This window comes from Phodopus roborovskii, unplaced genomic scaffold (assembly GCF_943737965.1).
Source record: "Phodopus roborovskii unplaced genomic scaffold, PHOROB, whole genome shotgun sequence".
Classification (NCBI taxonomy): Eukaryota; Metazoa; Chordata; class Mammalia; order Rodentia; family Cricetidae; genus Phodopus; species Phodopus roborovskii.
In genome coordinates, this window is record NW_026126448.1 from 146,020 (window position 1) to 171,394 (window position 25,375).

At 50.2% G+C, this 25,375-nt stretch overlaps 1 protein-coding gene across 1 annotated transcript in view; it reads right to left on the minus strand.

Annotated features, from left to right (window-relative positions):
* The window catches only part of Mroh7 (maestro heat like repeat family member 7), a 50,249-nt gene extending 26,467 nt beyond the window's left edge, over window positions 1-23,782 (minus strand). The window contains exons 1-13 of the mRNA XM_051188358.1: window positions 23,750-23,782; window positions 19,583-19,617; window positions 17,517-18,694; window positions 12,410-12,474; window positions 9,723-9,806; window positions 8,457-8,536; window positions 8,134-8,263; window positions 5,952-6,047; window positions 5,217-5,321; window positions 4,945-5,080; window positions 1,516-1,628; window positions 585-761; window positions 61-215 (exon numbers count right to left, since the gene is read on the minus strand). Of these exons, the coding sequence (XP_051044315.1) occupies window positions 61-215; window positions 585-761; window positions 1,516-1,628; window positions 4,945-5,080; window positions 5,217-5,321; window positions 5,952-6,047; window positions 8,134-8,263; window positions 8,457-8,536; window positions 9,723-9,806; window positions 12,410-12,474; window positions 17,517-18,627 (2,252 nt within the window). The 5' untranslated portion in view covers window positions 18,628-18,694; window positions 19,583-19,617; window positions 23,750-23,782. The remainder of the gene's footprint in view (window positions 1-60; window positions 216-584; window positions 762-1,515; window positions 1,629-4,944; window positions 5,081-5,216; window positions 5,322-5,951; window positions 6,048-8,133; window positions 8,264-8,456; window positions 8,537-9,722; window positions 9,807-12,409; window positions 12,475-17,516; window positions 18,695-19,582; window positions 19,618-23,749) is intronic.
* Between the last annotated feature and the right edge of the window lie 1,593 nt (window positions 23,783-25,375).

Consider the following 25,375-nt stretch of genomic DNA (forward strand, 5'->3'; position numbering starts at 1 on the left):
CTGGACAGGGCTGCCTCGGCCCTCTGAGGTGTAGAGGAGGGAAGCTTCCTTGCTTGGTACCTGTCCAGTGGGAGGGGGCACATGAGCAGGGCCACCACAACCTCGGTCATGAAGGAGCTGGCCAGGAAGGAGATGGGCAGCAGGGCCACCTCACGTGTCCGCGGCTCCTGGATGTGGCCCAGCTGCACGTAGATGCCCTGCATGATTTCCGGGATCTGGGGGTCGCCGTGAGCAGGTGGAGAAGGCCCATTGGAGAAGCAGAGATGGGCATGAGGAGCGTGGGCAGACGGGAGAGGGGACCGGAAACACAGGGGAGAGGAGGCACAGTATAGGAGAGAAATGGGGAGAAGGTTCTGGGGCCTGATACTCCCCGCCCCCGGAGTGAGACAGACCCCTTACTGACCTCCCCACTCCTACCAAGCCATCTGGTTTCTCTCAGGGGTGGTGCATACTCCTTCCCAGCCCAGCGCTCAGCTCCAACCCTGTCCACAGGCAGGCAGGCTATCCCAGGAGAAGAAGGATCCTGGGGTTGGGGGACTCCCTCAAGGCCTGATATCCCAGCCTCTGCCTCCAAGAGGCCTTACCACCTCCAGCGCCCTGTGGCGGTACCACTCCAGCACCGAACTGAGCGTGACCTCCGAGGCGAGCTGCATCATCTCCCCGGAGTCCTTCCCCTGAGCCTCTGAGATGTCCTTCAGGCCTTCCAAGGCTGCTAGCAGCAGGTCCTTTACCTGCTGGGGCCCCAGGAAGTCTCCAAATTCCTGAAATGTAGGTACAGAGGTCTTGACGCTGCTGAGTAGGGCGGATCCCCCGAGACACACAGAGAAGCACAGACTCCACCGAACTCAAACAGAAGGCTGGTGCCATGCGCCACACACATTCTCTAATGTGTGAAGGTTAGAGCAGGTGGAGAAGAGCTCAGAGACACAGCCAGACACCAACGTGCTCCTGTAGCCCAAGCTGCTTGGACAGCTTAGGTAGGAGGAATACATGAGCCCAGGGGGTCCAGAGTAGCCTGAGGAGGATAGCCAGTCTCCATCTTTTAAAAAAGGGAAAGCAGAGAGAGGTGGGGGCAGCGGGAGGAAAACAAGCCGGGGTGATACGGTTCCTGCACCCAGAGTCGGCTGGCATGCACCCGGGAGAAGGAAGTCACAGGCAAGAGCAATAATTCTCAGCCTCCCTAATGCTTCGACCCTTTAACACAATTCCTTATATTATGGCGACCCTCGACCACACAATTATTTCATTGCTACTTCATAACTGTAATTTTGCTACTGTTATGGATTGTAATGTAAAAAAATCTGATATACAGGGTATCTGATATGTGGCCCCGTGGGGGTTGAGACCCACAGGCTGAGAACCGCTGGGCTAGACCATAGAGGAGCGAGGAAGGCACTCAGAAGGGCTATGCAGCTGGAGGAGGCTTCCTTCCTAGAATGTTTTCTAGGTTGTTTTCTAGCAGCAACCCCATTTCCCTCCCATCCTGGCCCGGGAGCCTGGACCGCTGGTAGTCACCGCAATGACTCGGAGAATGTTCTGGCACGGGCTGACAGGGTTGTAGGGCCCTAAGAAGCGCTTGTTGTTCTCATACAGCTCTTTCTTGTTAGTCTCTTCCTTGTTCTTGGTTCCTACAGGAGAAGACACCTTCTGAGTCCCGACCATTGCTCTGAGGGGTCTGTTAAGCAAACAACGTCGGCACACTCCATTTTCACATAGTGGACATGTGCAAGCAGCTGGTATCCAAGTCAAGAAACAATACAACCAATCCCCCAGAAGAGCCCCTCCTCAGCACCCAGGGCAACCACTGTTCTGGTTCCTGATCCCCTAGGTAAAGTTTCTTGCTTTTGAACCTTTAATAAATGGACTCACATAACATTATCCCTCATGTCTGGTTCCACCTTGCAGCATCTGGCACTTGCTCTCATTCATTTTCGGTGTGGTACAATTCTCCGTGCTGGGAGGGCCTGCAGTGTGTATGCCTGTCTTACTTGGCATGCACCCCTAGGCTGCTTCCAACCCTCCTGCACCATGCTGCTGTGGACACATAGCATGTCTCCTGGTGAATATATTGACGCCTCTGCCAGGGATGTGCCAGGAGAGAAATCACCGACTCACAGTAGACATGCGTTCACCCTGAGATATGCCAGACCATTTCCCAGCTCTATTTCCACTAGCAGTGTGCAAGAGTCCCTGCTGCCTCAGCCCAGGGCTTTTCTTTTTTCTTTTGGTTTTGAAGGCAGGGCCTGACCATGTACCCCTGACTGGTCTGGAATTCACTATGCAGACCAGGCTGGCCTCCAACTCACAGAGACCCATCTGCCTCTGCCCCTAGAGTGTAGGGATTAAAGATGTGTGCCACATCTATTTCACCCCATTTTCAGTTCTGGGATGGAATCCAGGGACTGACACATGCTAGACAGGCACTCTAACCACTGAATACCCATAGCTTTGCAATACTTTTTTTTTTTTTTGAGTTGTTGCTGCAGTATTTTTTTATTTGGTTGGCTTATTATTTTTGCTTGAGTTTTTTTTGGGGGGGATTGTTTTTTGTTTGTTTGTTTGGTTGGTTTGGTTTGGTTTTCTGGTTGTTTGGTTTTTTGAGACAGGGTTTCTCTGTGTAGCCTGGGCTGTGGCTGTCCTGGAACTGACTCTGTAGACCAGGCTGGCCTTGAACTCACAGAGATCTGCCTGCCCCTGCCTCCTGAGTGCTGGGATTAAAGGCATGTGCCACTACTGTCTGGCCCTGCTTTTGCTTGGTTTTGTTGAGACACAGGGGCCCACATAATCTGGGCTGGTCTCCAACTCTCTATGCAGCTGAGGATGGCTTGAACTCCTGGCTCCCCGAGTGCTGAGATGGCAGTATGCACTACCATATCTAGTCTGTTTCGTGTGTTTTCGAGGCAGGTCTCTAGCCCAGGATGTGCCATCAGGCCCAGCACCGGCAACCCCATTTGAGAAAGCTCATCTCTCTAGCCGCTGCTGCTTTTGTTCTCTCCGCACTTTGCATCTGACTTACTCAGCGCTCTGCTTGCTTGTTGTTGCCTATTATCTGTCTCCTGGTAACGAGACGGTAAGCCAAAGGGATGGAGGCCTGCTTAATGAATCTCTTGTCCAGGCTGTGTCCCCAGAGCTAAAGCAGTGCCTGGCACAAAGGGTCTCTGGGTCTTCTGGGGAAGGAAACACATTCAGGGACTATGTCCTCATCAGAGCCAGGCCTGAGTCCTTCCTGAACACACTGAATCTATCCAAAGCCTGGGCACAAGAAAGGGTCAGCGAGACAGTGTGAGTGTATAGAGCACGCTCTGCCAGCAGCAGGAACTGGGGTTCTGTGGCAGAACCAGCTTCGGTCTAACCCTGCACTTGGCACAGATTGCCAGCCCAAACTAATTGTTCTCCTCCTCCAGAGTGACTGTCACCTGTGGCTCTCCCAAAGAACACAGGGCACTCAGCTCAACCTGAATTTCAGCAGGACAGATCATACTCAAATACCTTAACAATGACTCATTGTCCACCTGCAGTGAAATTAAACTGGGTGTCCCACAGTTCCAGCCCCCTCTGGTAGGCTTGCTTTGGTCTATGCCATCCCCATCTTAGGGATGATCATTATTCATTATTGTAGACTACCTTTCACCCACCATTTAAGGGTTGTGAACAGCCCTGAGTCAGTGGAGGAATCTCTCAGGTAACATTGACCCAAATGCCAGAAATGAGAAAGAGCAGAGACCCCCAGACAGACCCCAGAACGGGGTGGGGGCATGGCCAGAAGAAAGCTCTGTGTGACAAGTGCCTATGTCATGGAGCCCCAAGCTGGTCTCCTCCCGTGCACTCTTAGGAAGAACAGCATTTAATATTTCACAAGAGCTATGAATTACACTCTGCTGTAACCCTATACAGGTGAGGAAATCTAGGCAAGGCAAGTGCTTGCCTGAGGTCACCCAGCTGGGAAAGTTGAGGGCCACACCAGGTCTAGTATGCAGGCCACTCTCCCTCCACGGTCAGGGGAGGCTAATCAACCAGCCAACGTTTCCTGGTTGAGATAGAATCAGGACTAAGGAAAAGAAAGGCAGGAGTCTGGAGGCAGCTGAGCTGGGTGGCCCTGGGAGCAGTAGACTTGTGTCATCTCTGGAGATCCCTGAAGCCTAATCTCAGGAGATCCTCTCACAGGCTCCAGATTCTAATGGGGGGGGGGACCTGGCCTTCATTAGCTCCTAATGAAGTCAGTGAACATGGTCATATGCCAGCCAGGGCTATACTGGAGAAGAACAGAGGACCCCGCCCTCCCCTCGTGGTATTACAGTCTAGTAGGACAGACAAAAGAAGATGACACCCATCATGCCTAGGTACACATGGTACCATGAGAAGGAGAAATTAAGATGGGAACAAAAATGGAAAAGCTCAGTTAATGAAGGGCAGTTTCCATCAAGATGGATTTGCTGTCTAGACGGGGCAGTACATGTCTATAGTCCCAGTACTTGAGAAGAGGATTATGTAGTGAGATAGTTCTGTGGCACTGACCACGCCCATGGGCGGAGTGACCTGTGGAAGGAGGTCGGAGGGGGCCAGGAGAGGCGCTCTCTTTCTTGGACAGGAGAGGATCGGGTTGAATTTCCTGGTGTTCATCTGTCTAGGTTGTAAGTTATTTCTCCCTGAATAAACATCTATTCGGCCTATTTGTTTATCCTGATCCTTATTTAACCGCGTTATCATTACAAGTTGGGGGCCAGACTGAGCTATATTATTATATAGTAATGCCCTGTCCCTAAAACAGAACAAGCACTGAAAGTAAAGGTCCATTTGTATCTCTGCCCCTGGTTCCACGGAGATGAGGGTTTTACATCTGCTCCCAACCCCCACCTGACCGTTACTGCCTGTCTCCAGCTGACCAGCACTACCACTCTCCCTTCCCTGGCTGTGAAGCTGCTAGGGGCCTGGCGTGGGGCATACGTTTCTGGAGGTCCAGGATAGTGTAGAGGATGGCGATGCCGTCCAGAGCCTCCCGGCCGATCTCTTCATCAGGATCCCCAATACGGAGAAGGAGCCTCCCCAGCAGAAGACCCAGCGCTGGGAACCCCGAGGACATCTGTTAGTGTCATAACCACAGGGAGGGAGTCTGTAGCTACATAGTTCAGGGCAAGCAGACCTAGATGGTCTGCGCTGACAGCAGCGGATCAACCGAGAAGGGTCACCAGAGTGTCCACCCCTCCAGGGACACTCACAAAGAAAGGCAGGGTCACAAGTGTGTGGTTCAGCACAGAGACGTTGCTGTTCACAGCCCGAGCTCGCTCATGGGCCTTTCCAGAGTTCATCCAGGGCCCTAGGGGCTGTGGGGACAAGGGAGAGACTCGGCTACCATTGGCTGCCAGCTCCTGCTGTCCCATGAGTAAGCCAATAGTCTGCAAGAAGCTTCCAGAAGAAGCAAATTTGCCATAGTCGCCCTCCTCTTGTGGCTCAATGACAGATGGGGGGGGGGGGGAGACCTGAGGAAGGGAGAGGAGTCAGGGAAGGAGATGGGGATCGGATGGAGAAGGGGGGTGAGGCAAAAGCTGGAGCTTCAGGGAGGCTGTAGACTCATGGTAGACAGTGAGAGAGCAGAGGCCCAGGCCTGTGACCCCAGCCACTCAGGAGGCTGGGGCGAGGCGATCCAAAGTTGAAGGCCATTCTGGGCAACTCACTGAGACAATGTCTACAAATAAAAAGTTGTTTTAAAGGGCTAGGGGTGTGGCTCGGTGGTAGAGCTTGCCTAGAGGTATGAGGGCTTGGGTCCAACCCCCAGCATCACCAAAAACTCAATAGAATGGCATAAAATCCAACAGGGAAGCACTGGTTCAAGGCACTGTCCGGGAATCAAGCCACTCCTTTGGGGCCCACCTCCCACTTCTATTAAGCTATTTTCCTGCTTCCCTCTGCCTCCCCTTGCCTCCCCCTGCCTCCCCAGCTCCCATGCCCTGCACCTCCAAGATGCTCCTCAGTCCAGCGGGGGTAGGGTCTTCAATAAAGAGTGCATTGAGCAGTTTCTGCAAGGAATCTAAGGTCTGGTGGTAAAGCGTCTGTAGACAGAAGGAGGACAGGGCTCTGGGGGCTCCCAGCATAGCTGCCAGCCCCAGACACTCCCTGGGTGGGTCCCGGAGGAGGGCACACTTGAACACACAACAGCTGCTTTCCAGCCCCATCTCTGTGCCTCACCTAATGTATAATATTAGACAAATCACTTCCTCTCTGTGAATCCGAGTTTCTTTAGCAATAAATTGGGGATTAGTGTCCCCAGGCTTCCTGCAATGGGGTGGGGGAGGTGGCTGCGGGGAGCAGAGGCTTGGCATCCACTGCTTGGCACGAGCCCGGCAAGTGCCTGGTAATTGGAGTGTCTTCCATCACTTTGCCTTTAAATTGTTTTTCTCATTTTACAAATCCAGGAACACGTGTCCAAGGTCACGCAGCAAGGAGCAAAGACTACTGCAGGCCCTCTCTCCCAAGACTGTTAAGGTTGGAGAGCCGTCAGGCCCATCTGGCTCTTATCCTCTCGAAAAATGCTCTGCCTCTTGGCTGAACTGTTACTTCTAGACCCACCCAGATCCCAGGTGACCCTCAGGGAAGCCATATGTCCCCTGCCCAGGTTCCTCATCATTTGCCCATACTACAGTCCTGAAATTGCCTTTTAAGTACAGGCAAAGCTGAGTGGTGGGTTCAAACTGCTCTGAGAAGCCCCTCTTTTTCCTATCTGATCCCCTTTGCTGGCTCCTCACATCTATCCCCTAGGATGTCATTGTCCCAGCCTCCTAATGTCACACACTCGGAACCAATGGCCCTTAAAATTACACCACAACCAAGCAAGCCCTACAACCTTCCCACCCGCTGCTGCCGCTTGTTAGGCACCACTGCCCTCTGCTGGCAATACTTATAACTACAAGAGGGCTGCCTGTTCTTTCCACCAGTCCTCTCCGCACCAATTTGAGAATCCTGAACCCAGAACCTGCCTGTGTGGTCTGACTCCTCCCCTTCTAAGCTCTCTTCTCAGAGTTCCTGTCTCACCCTTAGGCTCCAGACACAGGACCTCTTGTCGTCCTGGCAGTTGGAATGGGTTCTGTACAGGGTTTTTTGTTGTTTTGTTTTGTTTTTCGAGACAGGGTTTCTCTGTGGCTTTGCAGCCCGTCCTGGAACTAGCTCTGTAGACCAGGCTGGCCTTGAACTCGCAGAGATCCTCCTGCCTCTGCCTCCCGAGTGCTGGGACTAAAGGCGTGTGCCACCAACGCCCGGTTCTGTACCAGTTCTTTATGCCATCCTCTTTCAAGGAATCGCAACACTGCCCATCCTTCCTAGGTGTGTCCCTCGTCCATACTCCTTCTGGTACCCTGACAGCGCTTTCCTCTTCCACCCTCACACGGCAGCAAGACTACCATAGTGGAGAGGGGCATGGTTAACACCTGCTAAGTGAAGGATCAGCTGGACCCCCTCTCACTCAGTCTCTTACCTGACCCTAGCTCTCCTTGCATCCTAGAGCTAAGCCCCACCCCCACCGGCGCCTCCAGGAATAAATACAGAGGTTTAAGGGTTCTGGCTGAACCCCTATGAGGTTCTGTTCCTCCTGGCCTCTGCCCAGGTTTCCTCCGTCCTCTTTCATACGCCCCAGTCCTCAGTCCTACCCTCCAATCCTGGCCCGTTCCTATGGCTTTGCGGCCTCTGTCCATATCCCTGATACAGGATGGGGCTTACAAGTGGACACACCCTCCTTAGGAGCCACTGCTGCCCTGGTTCCTGAATTTGCTGAGCAGTTATCAAGCGCCTGTTCAGGCTGACACCGGGGAGATGAGTCATTCCAGGCCACACGTGTGTGTGTGTGTGTGTGTGTGTGTGTGTGCGCGTGCGCGCGCGTGTGCGTGCGTGCGTGCGTGCGTGTGTGTGTGTGTGTGTGTGTGTGTGTGTTCAGGCTGACACTGGGGAGATGAGTCATTCCAGACCACGTGTGTGTGCACATGCGCGTGCGTGCTTGCGTGTGTGTGTGTGTGTGTGTGTGTGTGTGTGTGTGTGTGTGTGTGCAGACTATCTATAGGAAGCCCCCTTCTCATCCCTGTGGGTTGTCCCTTCTGGGGATGTCCCCAACCTAAAGACCGATGGGGGAGGGGTAGCACCACAGCTCACCTGGATGACTTCCGCCCTGGCCTCGTCTTTCTCCTGCATGGCCTGCACCGAGGGCAGGGAGAACACACTCCGCACACAGGTGTTCACTAGCTCCACCCTCTCCCGCACACTCAGGACAGGCTTGGTACGACTGGGAGAGAGAGGATGCGAGGTGTGCCGTGAGGGAAGAGGGCACCTGATGCAGCTAGGCCACCCGGGATCAGATGAGATGCAAGGGTGTGGAGGCGACATGCTCCCTGGGGACACGGTGGGGGGGGGGGAGGTTCAGAGTGGACAGAGGCATGGGAGGAGGGGCAGGGCTTGGAAGAGAGCACAGTGGCTACCTCAGCTGTGTCAGGATCTCCATGGCTTGCCGGCGGATGGGGCTCAGGAGGGAATCCAGGGGCTCCTCCTGAATCTGTTTCTGGGAAGGGAGTACAGAGTAGTAAGAGCCAGCTGTGGCTGACTCCCAGGCTCAGACAGAAGGTCATGCAGGCCCTGGGACTGGGCACACTCCCCCACTGGACAGGTAGGAGAGCCAGCTTCTGCCCAGACCAATCTCAAGTCCTCAGCTCAAGACCACTCAACACTCAGGGCCCTGATCTGTTCATCCCATGTGGAGAGCTTCTTAAGGAGAGTTCCCATGGTGCACTCCTGGCAGCCAACAGCTAGACCATGGGACTGACCCAAGAATAAGCACCAGGCATGGCCCCTGAGAGCTGCCCAGTCAAATTCCTCAAACGTCCTCCTACTTCTTGTCTAACACCTACACACAGTAGATGTTCAGTTGATATCAGTTAAAGTATCAGAGGGAAGAACTTTCTTTTTTATGCATTGTGTATGGGCAGGTGTGTGTGTGTGTGTGTGTGTGTGTGTGTGTGTGTGTGTGTGTTCATGTGCACCAGTATGCACAGGCCAGAGTATCATTCTTCAGGAGCCATGCACCTTGAGTTTTGAGGCAAGGGCTCTCACTGGCATCCAAAGCTGGCCAGTTGGGCTGGTCTGATTGGCCAGAGAGCCTGTAATCTGTCTCCTCTGCACTGGGATTGTTATAAATGTGTGTCACCATCCCTGCTTTTCAAGTGTGTTCTGGCGCTCAAACTTGGGAACTCTTTTTTGTGACGCAAATACAGCTGTATGACCTAGGCCCCCTTACCCTTTTCTCTCTCTAAGGACCACAAAACCAAATATAACTGTGTAAGCTCCATGCTGAGTGGTGCCCGGTTCATCCTAATGGTTAGTTAAGGAGCTGCTTCGGGGAGCTCATCAAGAGGGGTCTCCAGGGAAAGAATGGGTGGATAGTAACTGCTCTCCAGCTACACAGACTTCACAATGGACTAGCCACTGAGTTGTGTCCTCCCACAAGCAAAGCTACAGGCCTAATCACTCCCATTTTTGAGATGGGAAGAGTGAGGCTCAGAGAAGGGAAATAACTTGTTCCTACTCCCTCTTGGCAGGTGGGGGCAGTGAGAAGTGGGCAGAACTGAGCCTCAAACCCAGGAGGCCTGCCTCCTACTCCTGTCCCCTTCCCAGCTCACTCCGGCCATCTGACCAGTTGGTGGACTCAGGAATCCCCCCCAGTACCACAGCCCCGCCTGTGGCTCCCGCACCATCATCTTCTTCATCGTTGTCTCCTTCTCTCCTTTCATTTCCATCATTTCCTGATTCTTCTGGAAAGTGACGATGCTCTCTACCTTCAGGGCGGTGGGAAGTAGAATCACATAGTGAGACTTCCCCATCGCTCCAACAAAATCTGGCATAGTGGCACGCGCCTTTAATCCCAGCACTGGGGAAGCAGAGGCAAGCAGATCTCTGTGAGTTCAAGGCCAGCCTGGTCTACACAGCGAGTTCCAGGACAGTCAGAGCTACACAGGGAGACCCCCATCTCAAAGAAACCAAAGTAAGTAAACAAATGTAAATTCCCCAACAAAAGCAACTTAAGGGAGAAAGGGTTTATTCTGGTTCACATTTGAGTTCACATCACAGTTCAGTGTGGTGGGAAGTCACAGGACAGAAGCTTTAGACTAGTGGTCACATGCCATCCATAGGCAAGGAGCAGGGGGCAAAGAATCTGTGCCATTAAGTGCTCAACTCCTTTCTTCCCCTCTTGGGACAGTCCACAATCCCTGCCTAGAGAATGATGCCACCCACAGTGGGCAGGTACTGAACTGATGTAATCAAGGTAATCTCTCACAGACACTCTCTCTGAATCTCTCTTCCCAGGTGATTTTTTGATTATGTCAAACTGGCAATTAGAATTATCACAGTCCAAGGCAAGGGACACGTTTCTGTATCTCAGTGGTCAAACATTAATGGAAAACCTTGATGATGTGATGCGAAGGATGGCTCCTGAAGTCTGCATTTGAGGGGCTGCAAAGCTCCCCTCCCTCTCTAATCAACTAAAGGAGGGCAGAAAGGGTCCATACACCTCAACCTGAAACTCTACTATCAGTAACACTTCTTCTAAGCTTCTAAACTCCAGTCTGATTAAGGCATTCTGCTACCTGAGAGATGGAGCCCATTAGCCTGGGTCAATCCACTGATTCCCATCATCTTAAGGAATAAGATAAGATCACATGAAATGAATAGCTTACTTAACATTACACAGTGGGGGGGACCCCACTTTGATCTGATGCAGACTATGGAAGGTTAATGATGGCCACAAATTCTTTCCCACTTGTCCCATCAGCGGACAGAATCTCCTCCAGCTCTGGCTCAGACTGTTACGAAAGGAATGTATGTCAGGGTTTGTGCCAGTGCATGCTTTTCCTTTCTGGAACCCAGACACCATGCTGAAAGGAAACCCAGGCTAGACTAAGGAGGAAGGAGCCCATGCAGAGAGGGAGCCTGGCAGGTAAGAGATGGTCGAATTTCAGCCCCCTAAGGACCTGTCTGTACAATGTAGACAGGTGAGCCACCCAGCTGAGTCCAGTCAAACTGCAACCAGGAGAAAGTAACTCTGTGAATTCTTACCTTCCCCAGCATGGGACTGGACTGACCTGCTTTGGGTTATCAATCACAGTTTGGAAAGGGGGAAGGGTAACAGTATAGAATAAATAGTCAAGGACAGCTGCTCACAAGTGGACATTCAGGTTTAACGCTGAGTAACAAGAATAAGGGAGTAGGTCAATTTCCCCAGACCAAACTATCGGGTCACTATTCTGTGCTTGGAGCTGGAATTAGCATTGGGCACTTTGTAGGGCTCCATCCAACTCGCTGAATGATGGCTATGATTGCCTTGCCTGTACTAGCAGTCTGACAGGGCCTCACTTAAGCTTCACTAGGCCCACTCAATAGATGAGGACACTGCTCCTGACTCCAGACTCATACCACCACACCCACATTTGTGCCACGCTTATGTCTGCCCCTACTGGCCTGGCCTCCTCTGCTGCACAGCCCCAGACCTGGGTTAGGCCTGACTGTGTACTCAGTAAAACTATTTGTAGCCTTTCCGTCCCTTTCAGAGCCCCTCCCACAAGTCACTCGATTGTTAAAGACTTTTATTTAGCACCTACTATATGACAAGCACTGCTCTGCGCCCCGAAGGCTCAGGTATTAGACAGACAATGATGCCTGGCCTGTGGAAGACTCTAGTGGGAGAGACTGCTGTGATTTGAGTCTGAAATGTCTCCCACATGCTTGTGTTTGGAGCGCTCCATCCACACAGCTGGTAATGCTATGGGGAGAGGCCCTGAATCCTTTAGGAGGAAGGGGCTGGATGCAAGAAGCCAGACACTGGGGGAAAGGTGTTGGGGATTTGGTCCATTTCCTGACTCCCTCTCACTGCTTCCTAATCTTCTGGATGTGTGGAATCTGCCACACACACTCCCACTGCCATAAACCGACTGCTCCGCCCTGCCTCCCCTAACCGTGTTGGCCGGAAACCTTCTGAATCCATGAGCCAAAATGAACCTTTTCCCCATAAACTGTCTCTGCCAGGTCTTTTGGTCACAACGGCACTAAGGAAACTAAAATGGAGAGGAATGGGCAACAAGAGGGTCTGGAGAGCACTCAGTACATCAGACAGCACAGAGTTCCCAGGAGGGAGGAGATGCCAAAGAAAGGTGGGCGGGGCCAACCCAGGACGGGGTATGCTGACACATACCACCCTGGAGACAGACAGAGACAGGAGGATTGCTACAAGCTCGATGCAAAACTACTCTACATACCAAATTCCAGGCCAACTAAGGTCAAGCATCAGGACTCTACCTGAAGAGAGGAGGGTGGGCAAGGAGAGCAGGATGGGGAGAGGGGAGGGAGGGGAGGGAGGGAGGAGTGGGCCAGGAGTTGAGCTTACCATAGCTGTTTTGTTGTCATCGTCTCTCTTCTCTGACACGTTGGCCTTCACATCTTCGGAGGTTCCTGCACGCCACAGGTTCAGTGAAAGAGAGGACACCATATTCCCAGCTCTCCCCAAACCCTCACTCCTTCACCAGACCAGCAAAGCTTGGGAAAATGTACATCAGCTCGTGCCACGGACCCTCCCTAGAAGCCTTCAGTGAAACTCTGTGTCAAGTCATTGATCTTGCTATTGTGGCTCTGCCTGGTCAGTCTCCCTGTCCACCTCCCCAGACTTATCTCCCTGCTCTCCTCCATGCCTGGCGCTGTCTACACCGGCCTCTGTCCAGTTCCAGGCAAGCTTCCGGTCAGGTGGTTTTCGCTACTCCTGCTACTGTTCCCTAGGCGTCCTGTTTTCAGGCCTCACCTTGCCTGACTCTCCTCTCCTGGCTCCAGGATAAGGGGAAACACGTGTCCCTCGGAGTTTATCCCATCAATAGACACTTGTTACAGTGGCTGAGTGCTGTTTTCTCAGCCTGGATCTCTCACCTTGCTTTGGGCAAAAGAGACCCAGTCTTTCCTGTAGGTCTCTATTCCCAGCAATTGGGTAAAACTCCACCCTTTCTCCTTTTCTAAGAGGGATTGGTCTGCAACCCAAGTTTGGCCAATAAGAGTGCCCCATTCCCCTAACTGACAGGACCAGAGATGGGTACTTAGCTAAGGAGGGTCAATAAAACCTTCTGTTTGGGGGGGACAGTGGAGGAGACCAGATCTCTATCCATCTGAGGTCAAAGCCACCAGGGTTTGGGAGTTCTGGGATTCAGGAGGATCTCTGGAAGCTGAACTGCTGGAGGCCCCTGGAGGGCTGAGGGGAAGAGAACACAACTGGTACAAGACATTGGCTTCTTAACACTATCCTCCTCTGAATATAAGGCTCTTAGGAGAAATGGCAGGTCCCAGGGAGGTCTGAGCCTGGGACATCTGGCCCAGGAAATCAGAAAGAATGGAGGAATATTCATGCTTTCCTGGAGGAAGTTAAGCTGGCCAAACTAAGGAAATCTTCTCAACATAACTAATGATAGCAGCCAGTTTATAGCCCTTAAATAAACTAAAAAATGACACAAATAAATGCACCCATAAGTTGAAAGTTTGGAGGAATGGGATAATTATGTGTCTTTAACACCCCCTTACCACGAGCTGTTACAGTGGGGAACCCAGGGCAGCCCCCTTATCAGATGGCGGGATGAGCAATCATCAAGGTCAAAACCATGAGCCACCAGTAGGAACACAGTGAGAAAGCCAGTATGGCTGCCCAGCTATCTCTGCACCTCACCAACCCACAGCCTGACATGCATCAAGGAAATGAATGTCAGGGAAGACCATGGACAGAAGGAGGCAGAACAGGACAGACAGAATGACAAGCCTCTGAACTAGAGCCTGGGCTAAGAGTACAGTGCTGGGAGAGTTGGCCACACTTGAACAGGGGGTGAGAATCTGGTGGAGAGACATAAATATTAATGCTTTGTTTATGGTGATTGTATTTTGTGCTTTTTTTTTTGTAAGAAATGTGCTGAAAATTTAGGGGTGATGGGGCACCGCTTGGCAGCTTACTAACAAGTGAATTGGGAAAAAAGAAAGATTTTAATGATGTGTTTTCTGCTTTTCTGTGTGCTTCTCGAAATGATTTTTAGAAAACATTAAGGGGCAGAAGTCTCCACGGATAAAGCACTTGCTGAGTTGGAGCACATACGTACAACAGACACACATGTAATAGGTGCATGTGTGTCTAGGTATACCTAATGAAAGTGAACAGTCAGGCATGGTAGCACACACCTAGAATCCCAGAATTCAATAGGAGTTCCAAGCCAACCTGGGCTACAGAGTAAAACCCTGTATAAATTAAAAAATAGTTTCTCCTCCTCCCCTCTCTCTCTTCCTCTCTCCCCTCTGTCTTTCTCTTTCTCTCCTCTATCACCCTATACCTCTCTCTCCCTCTCCCCTATTTCTCTCCCTCTTCCCTATTTCTCTCTCTCTGTCTCTCCCTCTCCCTCCCTTCCTCCTCTGAGTAAAGAACCTAAGGTCTTGCATGAACTTGCATGAATTATAAAGTTCTATCACTTTATAATGTTTTAAAATTAAAACCAGGCATGGTGACTCATGCTTGTAATCCCAGCATTTGGGAGATCTGAGGCAGGAGGATTGCTGCAAACCTAAGACTAATCAAGACTATCTAGTGAATTTCAGGTTAGTCTGGGCTACAGAGTGAGATCCTGTCTCAGAAAAAAAAAGGGGGAGGGGGAGGAGAGACAGAGGGGAGGAGAAAACAAAAGTGGGCAAAGGATTTGGAATAGAAATTTCTCCAGCGAAGGCACACAAATGGCCAAGCATACATAAACAGGCTCTTAGCATTGGATGCCATTCCTCCTACAGGTTAGCTGTTATTGTTAGGGAAGGAACACAAAAGCCAGACATGCCTCACACCTGTCACATGGCCAGGGACTCTGCTACCAGGAAGGCCCAGTCACTGACACAGGCAACCCCATGTTGCTTCTGTTTCCTCCTCCCAGGCTCTCCTTGGTCTCTCTTCCCTACAGTTACCTTAGTCCCAGTAACTCCCGGTCTGATGAAGATATTAAGAAAGATAAAAGGACTCAGACCACCTCATACAATACCGACAAAGTTCTCTGCATGGCCATTCCTGAGATAACAGAGGAAGTAACTATCAACCAGCCTTTGGCCAGCCCAAGCACACCTGGATTACCCCATAGAAAGCCCCAGCTCTCCCAACCCTAACTGTGTTTCCCATCCCTGTAACAGAACTGCCGAGAGCACCCAGACAAGTGCCAACCCATGAGTCCTCCATTCTTACCCACAGGATTCCTTGAGAATAAAGTTCCTTTCTTGCCTTCATGGTTGCTCAACTTGAACTTTTTAGGGCAAGCATCATGACACTTCCCTTGGGACTTCCTAGAGACAGGCTTTTGCTCTACCCAACTGTGGCAATAGCAACATTACTTAAAATAGCCAGCTGAACAGTAGTGGCACATGCCTTTAATCACAGCACTTGGGGAGGCAGAGACAGGCAGATCTCTGTGAGTTCGAGGCTAGCCTGGTCTAGAGAGCAAGTTCCAGAACAGGCTCCAAAGCTACACAGAGAAACCCTGCCTCAACAAATAGATATAAATAAAATGTAAATATCCACAGGAGAGAATACTTCCAGACACAAGAATGGAGTGCTGAGCTTGGGGAGTGCTGAGCTTGGGCAGTGGTGGTGCAGGCCTTTGATCCCAGCACTCAGGAGTCAGGGGCAGGTGGATCTCTGTTAGTTTGAGGTCAGCCTGGTCTACAGAGTGAGTTCCAGGACAGCCAGGACTACTCGAAGGACTACTCTCCAAAAATAAATAAATAGATAAATAAATAAATAAATAAATAAATAAATAAATAAATAAATAAAATAATGAAGTTCTGGCCCATGCTACAGTACAAATGAAACTTGAAAAAGCTTTGCTGTCAAATAAGCCAATCGCAAAGGTCCACAAATTGTATAACTCCATTTATGTAAAAAACGTACAGACTTTGGATGCAGCTCAGTGAGCAGGACTCTAGCCCAACACACCCCCAGGCCCTGGGTTTGATCTTTAGCACCAAAAACTTATTAATTAATTTAAAATAAAGTCTTCAAGGCCCAGGTGTGGCATGCTCCTGCGATCTCACTCCTGGAAGATAGAGACAGGAGGATTGCAAGTCTGAGGCCAGCGTGAACTACACAGCAAGACCCAGTTTCAAAACAACAGCAGTCAGAGAAAGTGTATAAAGGAATGAAGGTTTACAAATGGCTAGTGAATATGAGCGGGGTTTTAAGAATGGCTTCTCACCCTGGCAGATTTGCACACAGAGTTACAAAGGCATGGGTTTCTTTGTTCATTTAGTTTCTACTTTGCTGAGACAATCTCATAACACAGGATGGTCCTGAACTTGCTATATAACCCAGGCAGGCCACATGTTCTCACTCTCTCTACCTTCCTAGACATCATGATAACTTTTCAAATCACAATCTGGGGGTTGAGGAGACAGCTCAGATGGTAAAAGCGCTTGTTACACAACCACGAGGAGCTGGGTTCGGGCCTCAGAACCATTGAAAAAGCCAATATTGGTAGTCTGTGTTTGTAAGCTCAATGCTGGAGACCAGAGACAGGTGAATCCCTGAGGCTCCCTAGCCAGCCAGTCTCTAGCATACTCGGTGAACTCCAGGCCAATGAGAGACCCTGGTGGTCTCAAAACACAAATGGATGGCTCCTAAGGAGTAACACCTGAGGTTGACCACTGTGACACACACACACACACACACACACACACACACACACACACACACACACACACAAAATCACAACATGGCATTGGTGCAGGAACAAAAAAAGACTGATCCAGATGTGGTAGCCCACACCTGTAATCTCTCCACTTCAAATGTGACAGCAGGAGGATCTGAAGACTCAGGTTCATCCTCCAGCACCTAGCAGGTTCGAGACCAGCCCAGGCTACGGAAACCCTGTCTCCAAAAAGTATGACAGAAATACCAACTGAGAGAATACACAGCAACAGGCCTCCTGCATATCAGGAGGGAGGCATTGGCTCCAGAGGTCAGGGCCTGAGTGGACTCTTCAAATCTCTGTAGAGGAGATCGTGCTAAGCCTAGAGTTTTCCTGCTCTTCCGGCCAAACTTCAGCCTAGAGAATCAGGGATGACATTTATATAAAAGAGGAAGACATTCTGAATGGGGCATATGACAAGTGGGAAGGAAGGATTATTGCCTGGTGGAACACACTTTTGATCCCAGCACTGGGGATCACTGGGGATACAGAGGCAGGTGGATCTCTGTGAATTCGAGGTCAGTCTGACCTACATAGTGAGTTCCAGACCAGTCAGAGCTACATAGTGGGACCTTGTCAAAAAAAAAAAAAAAAAAAAAAAAAAAAAAAGAATGATTATCATATCACAGTTAAAGAAATTGACACTCAAAGAGGCTGAGCAACTCCCAAGTCATACAGCTGGCCAACGTCCCGGCCAGAGCATGGTGACCACCGTACTATGAGCTGTGGGTGCCGCCTGCATTCCTCTTCTGTACTCACCCTCAGGGGGGCTGCGGAAGGCCGTGACACCCTGCAGGCTGTCCCACTTCCCCGGATTCTCCTCCAGGGGCATGGTGCGGATGCTGTTGTCCTCAGAATAATCTCGCTGGCTACTCAGGGTCAAGGTGGAGGTGTCGCTTACCATGAAGCTGGAGTCTATGCTCAGGGACTCAGAGCCCAGGATCAGGGTCATGCAGGATGAGGGAGAGAGAGTGGAATTGGGTGCTCGGGCACTGGAGTGCAGACTGAGACCTTCACTGGAGCCAGGGATCAGGCTGACACGTGAGGCCTGAGTGACAGTCACATTTAAACCAGACCTGGGTTGGCTGCTGGAAATCATACTGATGGACCCCTTGGAGCCTGTGTTCCAGGATGCACTCAAGGCCTCTTTGGAAACAGATGCAAAAATAGTACGTGAAGTCAATGTGATGGACTCACTTGGGTTTGGGACTAGACCTAAGTTCACCTTGGAGATGTTCCCGGAACGCATACGGTCCAAAGAAGTGTTGGAGGCCAGAAGAAGAGGCACCTGTGAGCCCTGCCTAGAGATGTTCTGACTCCGGACCAGTGCGTCCCTGGAAAGAGCCCTTACAAACAGGTTTGGCTCTGGCCTGGATGGATTAGAGTTACTCTGACCCAAATCAAAAACCTTGTTTGAGAGAGATTTGGAGACATTCTCAGAGAATGGCCTAGAAGGAGTCTCTGAACTTAAAATAGTGGCCTGGGTAGAGCTGGGACTTGCAGTTGGTTGTGAGTCTGGGTGGAGAGTCCCTGATGAATTGGGCCTGGCGATATGGTTCGAACTCGGGTCTGTAGTGTCCACATAGCAGCTGTTGATCTGGATGGAGGCTGGGACCATGGCTCCACTGGCGTTGGGAACGGGGAGGTCATTAGACACTAGGCCAGGGGCCCCCTCCGGGTCAGGACTCAGAACTGGATGAAGGACAGGAGTGACAGCCAAGCCATGTGCTGGGAAAGGAGCGAGGGCCGGGTCTGGGGTGGGCCGAGGCATGGTGCTGGACACTATTCCTGGAACCTCACAGGAGCTGGGACTCTGAGTCTTCTGTAGGTCTTCGTGGAGAATGAGACTAGCACCCCGACTCAGGGCCATGTCCACTCTGAAGGCCTCTTAATGCCACTGTCCCTTCTTGCTGACTGTGGGGCTCCCTGAAGCACTCCTGAGAGAGAAGATTAATGAAGCCTGCTAGAACCCTGTCCTCCAGTCATGAATGAGGGTCTCTCGTTGTCACCGGCGCCTTCTCCCCAGCTCTACCACACACCAGCTCCTTCTCGCTCTATTCCATGCCATGGATATTGACCTCCCTGGTCAATGGATGATGGCATCCTGCTCCCCTTCACTTTGTGTTCTGAACAAATAGCCTCTGGCTTAGTACCTCCCACTACACCTACCAAAATGCTCATCCCTCTTCATTCTAATGACTGACTGAGCCCTGTTAGAGAGGAGCTCTAGGTGTCAAGAACTGCAGTTATTCTCACCAGACACAGTGGCTCACACCTGTAACCCCAGCACTTAGGAGGCTGGGATAGGAGGATAGTTCAAGCCAAGCCCATCTCCAAAAATGAAGGAAAGAAAGAAAGAACATGACAGAAGGGAGGAAAAGGGGAAAGGAAATGGAGGAGGGGGCAGAAACTGGATCCCAGAGCATCTCCAACTCCCAGACAGTGCCAGGCATACAAGTCAGTCTATAAACAGGCAAATAAGCAATCTCTCCCACTTAAGGGTTGACAGAAAGAATAAAGTACTTTGTTGTGAGTTATCCAATACTCAGCCAGGCCCACGTGACCTCAGTTCACCAACAAGGATCTCTGAATCTTGGGACAAACCCCTAAGTCATTAGAACTATTCTGCATGTGGTCACATCCCAGAGACTCAGAGGTCCCTTCTTGGCAGAGCACCCAATATCCTGGCAAGAGAGTACCCAACAGTTACTGAGATGGAACCTACTTGCCCAGCAATCTAACTGTGGGTAAACTACCCAATCCCCTGCTTCTTGCCCCTATCCCTGAGCCACCCTCTCCCTATAGGATCTATAAGAGCAGCTCACCTGCCAGCATGGTGTTCTTAAGCAGGAGTGGGCCCCTGGGAAGACATACAAAAGAAATCAAGTCAGGGAAATAGAAACCAAGACCATCTCTGTGCCACCTACCCTCTGGTTAAACTCATCAATGGCTTCCTGTTGTCCTTGGAGCAGTCACCCGCTGTTAGCAGAACCTAAAGCCCTCTTCTGCACCACCCTGTGTGGTCCTCTTTAAACTCCCTCATATCCCCCTCTCCCTCCCACTTCACCTTTGCAGGGCTGGGCCTTCCACAGGCAGGGCATCTCTCTCCCATTTCCCTATCCCAGCTACCACTTAAAGCTGTGCCCTTGTAGGTCCCCCAAACAGGTGAAGGCCACCTGTAAGGTCTCAGAGCAGTTTTGCTGGCTTTCCCTTTCTTGGCACACACATCTGGCTTCCCTACTAGGCAAGGATACCCCAGGAACCACCTCTGCCTTGCTCACTGCTCATTTACATCTGCCATAGCATCCGAGCACAGGAAGCGCTCAGTGACATTTGGAGTCTTGGTTTACCTTCTTGTTGCTTTGCTCATCCACTCTTTCACTAGCTTGCTTGCTCTCCCATTCATTTCTTGTTCGCTCATGTTCTCTAAATCATTTGTTCATTCCACTGACCTGTGTCTGTATGGGTTGGCTTAGGAAAGGCCATGCACTTGAAGTTGTGTAGTCCCCAGCTCATAGATCAGCTCATCTTACTAGTGTGAGTGAATGAACCTGAACAAGAACTGGTTCTGTGCTCTTCAATAGCTCCCTGTCCTATACAGACATTGCCCTAATAGTGTCTGGCAGGGAGTATGAAGCCTGCAGAAGACTTTCCTATGTTACCCTTCTATTCCTTTTTGTTAGAGGCTGGGGCAAAGGGCAATCAGGACCTTGGTGCCCAGGGGAAGCCATGTGCATTCCTAACAACTGGTGCCTGCAAAGCACCATCACCTCCAAAAACTATTTTACCTGTAGCCAAGGGGTTTAAAAGGTTGGGGCTCCTTGATTTCGAGTTTCTTCCCAAAGCCATGATCTGAATTTTATACCCATCAGTTTTTCCTCCTTTCACTTGATGAGGGACCTACATTTGTGCTTGACCTTTTTCTATGTCATATACACAGGCGCTTGCACATGCACTCACCACACACACACACACACTATATACACACACACATATACACACACACATATACACACACACATATACACACACATATATACACACACATACACACACACATACACACACACACACTCACATACACACACACTCACACACACACACTCACATACACACACACACTCACATACACACACACATACACACACACACACATACACACACACACACACTCACATACACACACACATACACACACACACACACAATACAGTCCAGGTGATCTGATGCCTCTTCTGGCCTCTGCAGACACTGCATGCACACAGTGTACAAACATAATTGAGGCAAAACACTCATTTGCATAAAATATTTTTAAAATTAACTTTTAACAAAAAGAGGAGCAGGAACTGTCACACATCTGTAATCCCAGCATTTGGGTGGGAGAGGCAGGAAGATCAGACTTCAAAGCCAGCCTGGGTTACACAAGACCTTGCTCTACAAAAACAAATACAATGTCTGTGTTTAATGTACATATTTCGATGAGTTTGGATATATGTATACATACAGACTATGATCATCACGGCCAGAGTATTAAACATATCCCCTCTGGATGTTCCTGTTTCCATGATCTCTCTATCCTCATAGAGCTACTGTGTGTGTGTAAGAACATTTAACAAACAGCTCGGTATGTTAGGGCACACCTGAAATCCCAGAACCAGTAAACTGAGACAGGATGGCACCATGAGTTCAAAGCCATTCTGGTATACCCAGTGAGTCCCAAAATAGGCTAGGCTACATAAAGAGACCTTGTCTAAAAAACAAACCAATGAAACTTAATATAAGATCTAGCCTCTCAGACCTTGGTGTGCTGGGGAGCATTGAGATCCCAGGGCCCAGGGGGCTGAGAATGGATCACAAGTTTGAGGCCATCCTGAGCTACCGAGTAAGACCTTGTTGCAAGCAACAACAAAGTCAGGCATGGTAACTCACACCTATACTTGGGAGGCTGAAGTAGGAGAAGTAGGAGTTTGAGTTCAGCCTGGGCTACATAATGATAGCCTATGATAGAGAATATGACCCTATCTCAATCAAAAATAAATAAGTCCAATAAACAAATAAAATGCATTATGTGCCTCCTTAGAATGTACCCTTCCACTGCCACTGGAACACATTCTCAAAGCAATGATTCCTGTTTCCTTTTCTCCCCAATAACTGAGTTTTGAAAAGCTTGTCTGATAGATGCAGTAGTAGAGACAGAAGGCAGAGTCTTGAACTCAAAGACAAATCATTAAGATCTGCTTACTCTGTCTAGGCATGATCTTCCAGGCCTGTATTCCAGCCCTGGGGGAACGGGAAAGCAGAAGGGCTAGATGTCTCCCTCTGATACACAGCAAGTTCCAGCCCTGACTGGATTGCATGCCTCAAGAGGGAAAAATTAAAGAAGGAGACAGCACTTGGGAGGCAGAGATAGCAGCATCTCTGTGATTTTGGGGCCAGCCCAGTCTACACAGTGAGTTCCAGACCAGCTAGGACTACATAGTGAGACCTTGTCTCAATAAACAATAAATAAACAAATCTATAACATAAATAAAATATAAATGCATTTAATACAAGCAAGAGGGGAAAATAGCAGACTCGGGGACCATAACAAAGTTTCTAGCATTCTACTCTTAGGGTCTCAGCGGGGGAAAGGGCGTTGAAAAAACATTCACAGTAATAATGACTAAAATCATCCCTGATTAATAAAAGATACAAGCCAACAGATTCAGAGAAAGTACGCAAACCTGGAGTAAACCTGAAAAAAATCCATGCCAAAACACTGAAACAACAACCATAAGAGCGGTGTTGCTTCATTGTTAATTTTTTTATGCTTGTTTGTGTGGTTTGGTTTTTTTTGGATAGGTTTTCACAATGTAACCCAGGCTGCCTTTCAAACTGATATGTAGCCTAGACTGGCCTTAAAACTGGCGATCCTCCTGCCTGAGCAGCTGAGGGCTGGGATCAAAGGGGTGCACTAACATGCCCAGCCATCACTAAACAAAAATCAATCTTGAGCATTATCTGCCAATGAGCAGCAATTTGAATGACAGCCAGGGGTCTGCACACTGGTCTCTGGGTTTCTTTTAGCCAGGACCTCAGGACACAGGTAGTTCCTGCCACCTCTCCAGCCACATCCTGCCCTGGCCTTGAACTCACTTTTCAACCATTCTCTGCTTCTCTGGCACCTCCAATGTACTGGAGTCTTCTCTTGCTGTAGAGCCTTTCAGAGCCTTGCCCCTTCCACCAGCTGCCCACTCTGCCTTTGAGCCCTTCATCTGACTCAAGCCGCTGGTTCCTCACATTCCAGACTGCCTGGCTTGTGCCTAATCTTCACATTCCAGACCAGATTTGAAGGCTGCCTCCCCAGGAAATCTTCCTGAGCCCCCAAATACTGTTGAGGAACCCTCTTCCTCTGTTTTCTTATGTCTCCATACTAGAATACAAACTGGGTGTCTGTCCATCTTATTACTCCCATTTCCAGAGCACAACACAGTGCCCGGTGCAGAGCAGATATATTCAGATAGATGAATCAATGAATGAATGACAGCTCTTCAAGACAGATATCACTGCCCTTCATGAGTTTCATCCCATTCCCTCTTGGGCCACTCTCGGCCTTCCACAGACGTCCATCCACACGCCATCCTTCCCTGAGTGACAAGAGGCGCTCAAGCCCAGGTCCTCTGTACTCCTTCCCGGGCTCTGATACCCACTCGGTTGCCTCTCTCTCACCTTCCCTGTTCTCCCGCCCTCCCACTCTAAAGACCGACAGCTTAGCCCTGTCTGTGAGCCCTGAGCTGCTAATGTGTTACCTCCACGTGGGGCATCCACATGGCAACAGAAAAGACAACTTTAATCCAAGTGTGTGAAGTAACAACTGTGGGATTATAGCCAGACCAGGAGACTTTTACCTAACCGGGGTTGGGGTCAAGGTAGTAACTGCCTTGTGGAGGCTGTGGAGGCTGTGGAGGCTGACCCCACCCTTGGTACTTTCCCAAAGACACCCTTCAGCTTACCTGGGCTCCCCCCAGCCCAGGCTGGGTTTACAGTCTTTGTGAGGTCACGGTGACCCGGAAGTCCCCCAGCCAATAAGGCTCCTGGTCCTGCCCACACAATGGAGAGAAGTAAAGGAATCTTTAGGAAAGAGGCTGTGTCTTCAGAGCCCAACACCACTTAGACATGACCTGACTCAAACAAAGGCCGAGTTTCAGGGGGCCTGCAGAGCCCCCAGGACAGCGCTGGTGACTTTAGACCTCCACTTATCTTGGGGTGACAGGTGCATTGGAGCCAAGCAATCATGAAGAGAGAGGCCAAAAGCCAAGGCACAAATGAACCCAAGTCCTTGATCTTCTCCCTGCTCCACCCTGATTCATCCAAGGACTGATAAGAGTGTGGAGCAGGGCGGGGTGAGGACAGGGACAGAGAGTCTCACTGTGTGACCTGGTTCTGTGCTGAAGATAGTAAGGCTATCTCTCCCAAAAACGAAATTGCTTGTTTGTTTTTGTTGGTTCCAAAACAGGGTTTCTCTGTGTAGTTCTGGCTGGCCTGGAACTCACTCTGTAGACCAGGCTGGCTTTGAACTCTCGAGATCTGCCTGTCTCTGCCTCCCAGTACTGGGATTAAAGATCTGTACCACTACAACCTGGCTCGAAAGAACATTGTTTTAATGATGAGCAATAACCTAAAATGATTAGGATTACAGGGATGAGATAGAAACACTTTGAAAGTACCATTTACAAAATGAGAGGAAGGGGTCTGAAGTGATGGCTCAGGTTAAGAGCACTGGCTGCTCTTCTAGAGGTCCTGAGTTCAATTCCCAGCACCCACATGGTGGCTCACAACCATCTATAATGAGATCTGCTGCCCTCTTCTGACCTATAGGCAAACATTCAGACAGAACACTGTATACATAGCAAATAAATCTCAAAAACAAAACAAGAGTGAAACTGTACATGAGGTTGTATTTTTGTTTGGACTCAGGTCAGTAAATCTTGATATTCTCAGAAGATGTGAGACATTGTTCAGAGACACGCTGTCACAGCACCAGCCTCCTCAGACTGCCTCAGAGTCTTCAGCATCCCTGGCCCTGTCAGTGAATGATAGGCATGTTTGTGGGTTTTTAAATTTTATTTATTCTGTGTGTACATGTGTGTGTACACATGACTCTGGCATGTGGAGGTGGTCAGGCTTGCTGCAGCCCATTCTCTCCTCCCACCTGTGAGACGTCACTCAGGAACCTTTTCCAGCGGAGCCATCTCACAGGCTCATGGTTGGCGTTCTTGAAGGCTCTCCTGCCCACCTTGGACTCACTCTTCCTGCCCTGACTCCAGCCCTTTATCCTTCCTGCTCCTACCCACACCCAGTCCTTGCTCCTTCGTTCCCTTCAGGGGCTGGGGTCAACCAGAATTCCTCCTCTCCCTCCTCCTTCCCCACAGCCTAGAAACACGGCTAGGTTTTCTTTTGCCTAGAAAAGTCCCTCCTGAGACTGGAGAGACGACTCACTGCACTAGCAACCCTTTTAGAGGACCCAGGTTCGATGCCCAGCACCCATAGGGCGCTCACGATTCCAGGGGAAACGATGCCTATTTCTGGCCTCCTTGGGCACCAGTCTCACACACATAGTCCACAGACATAGATGTAGG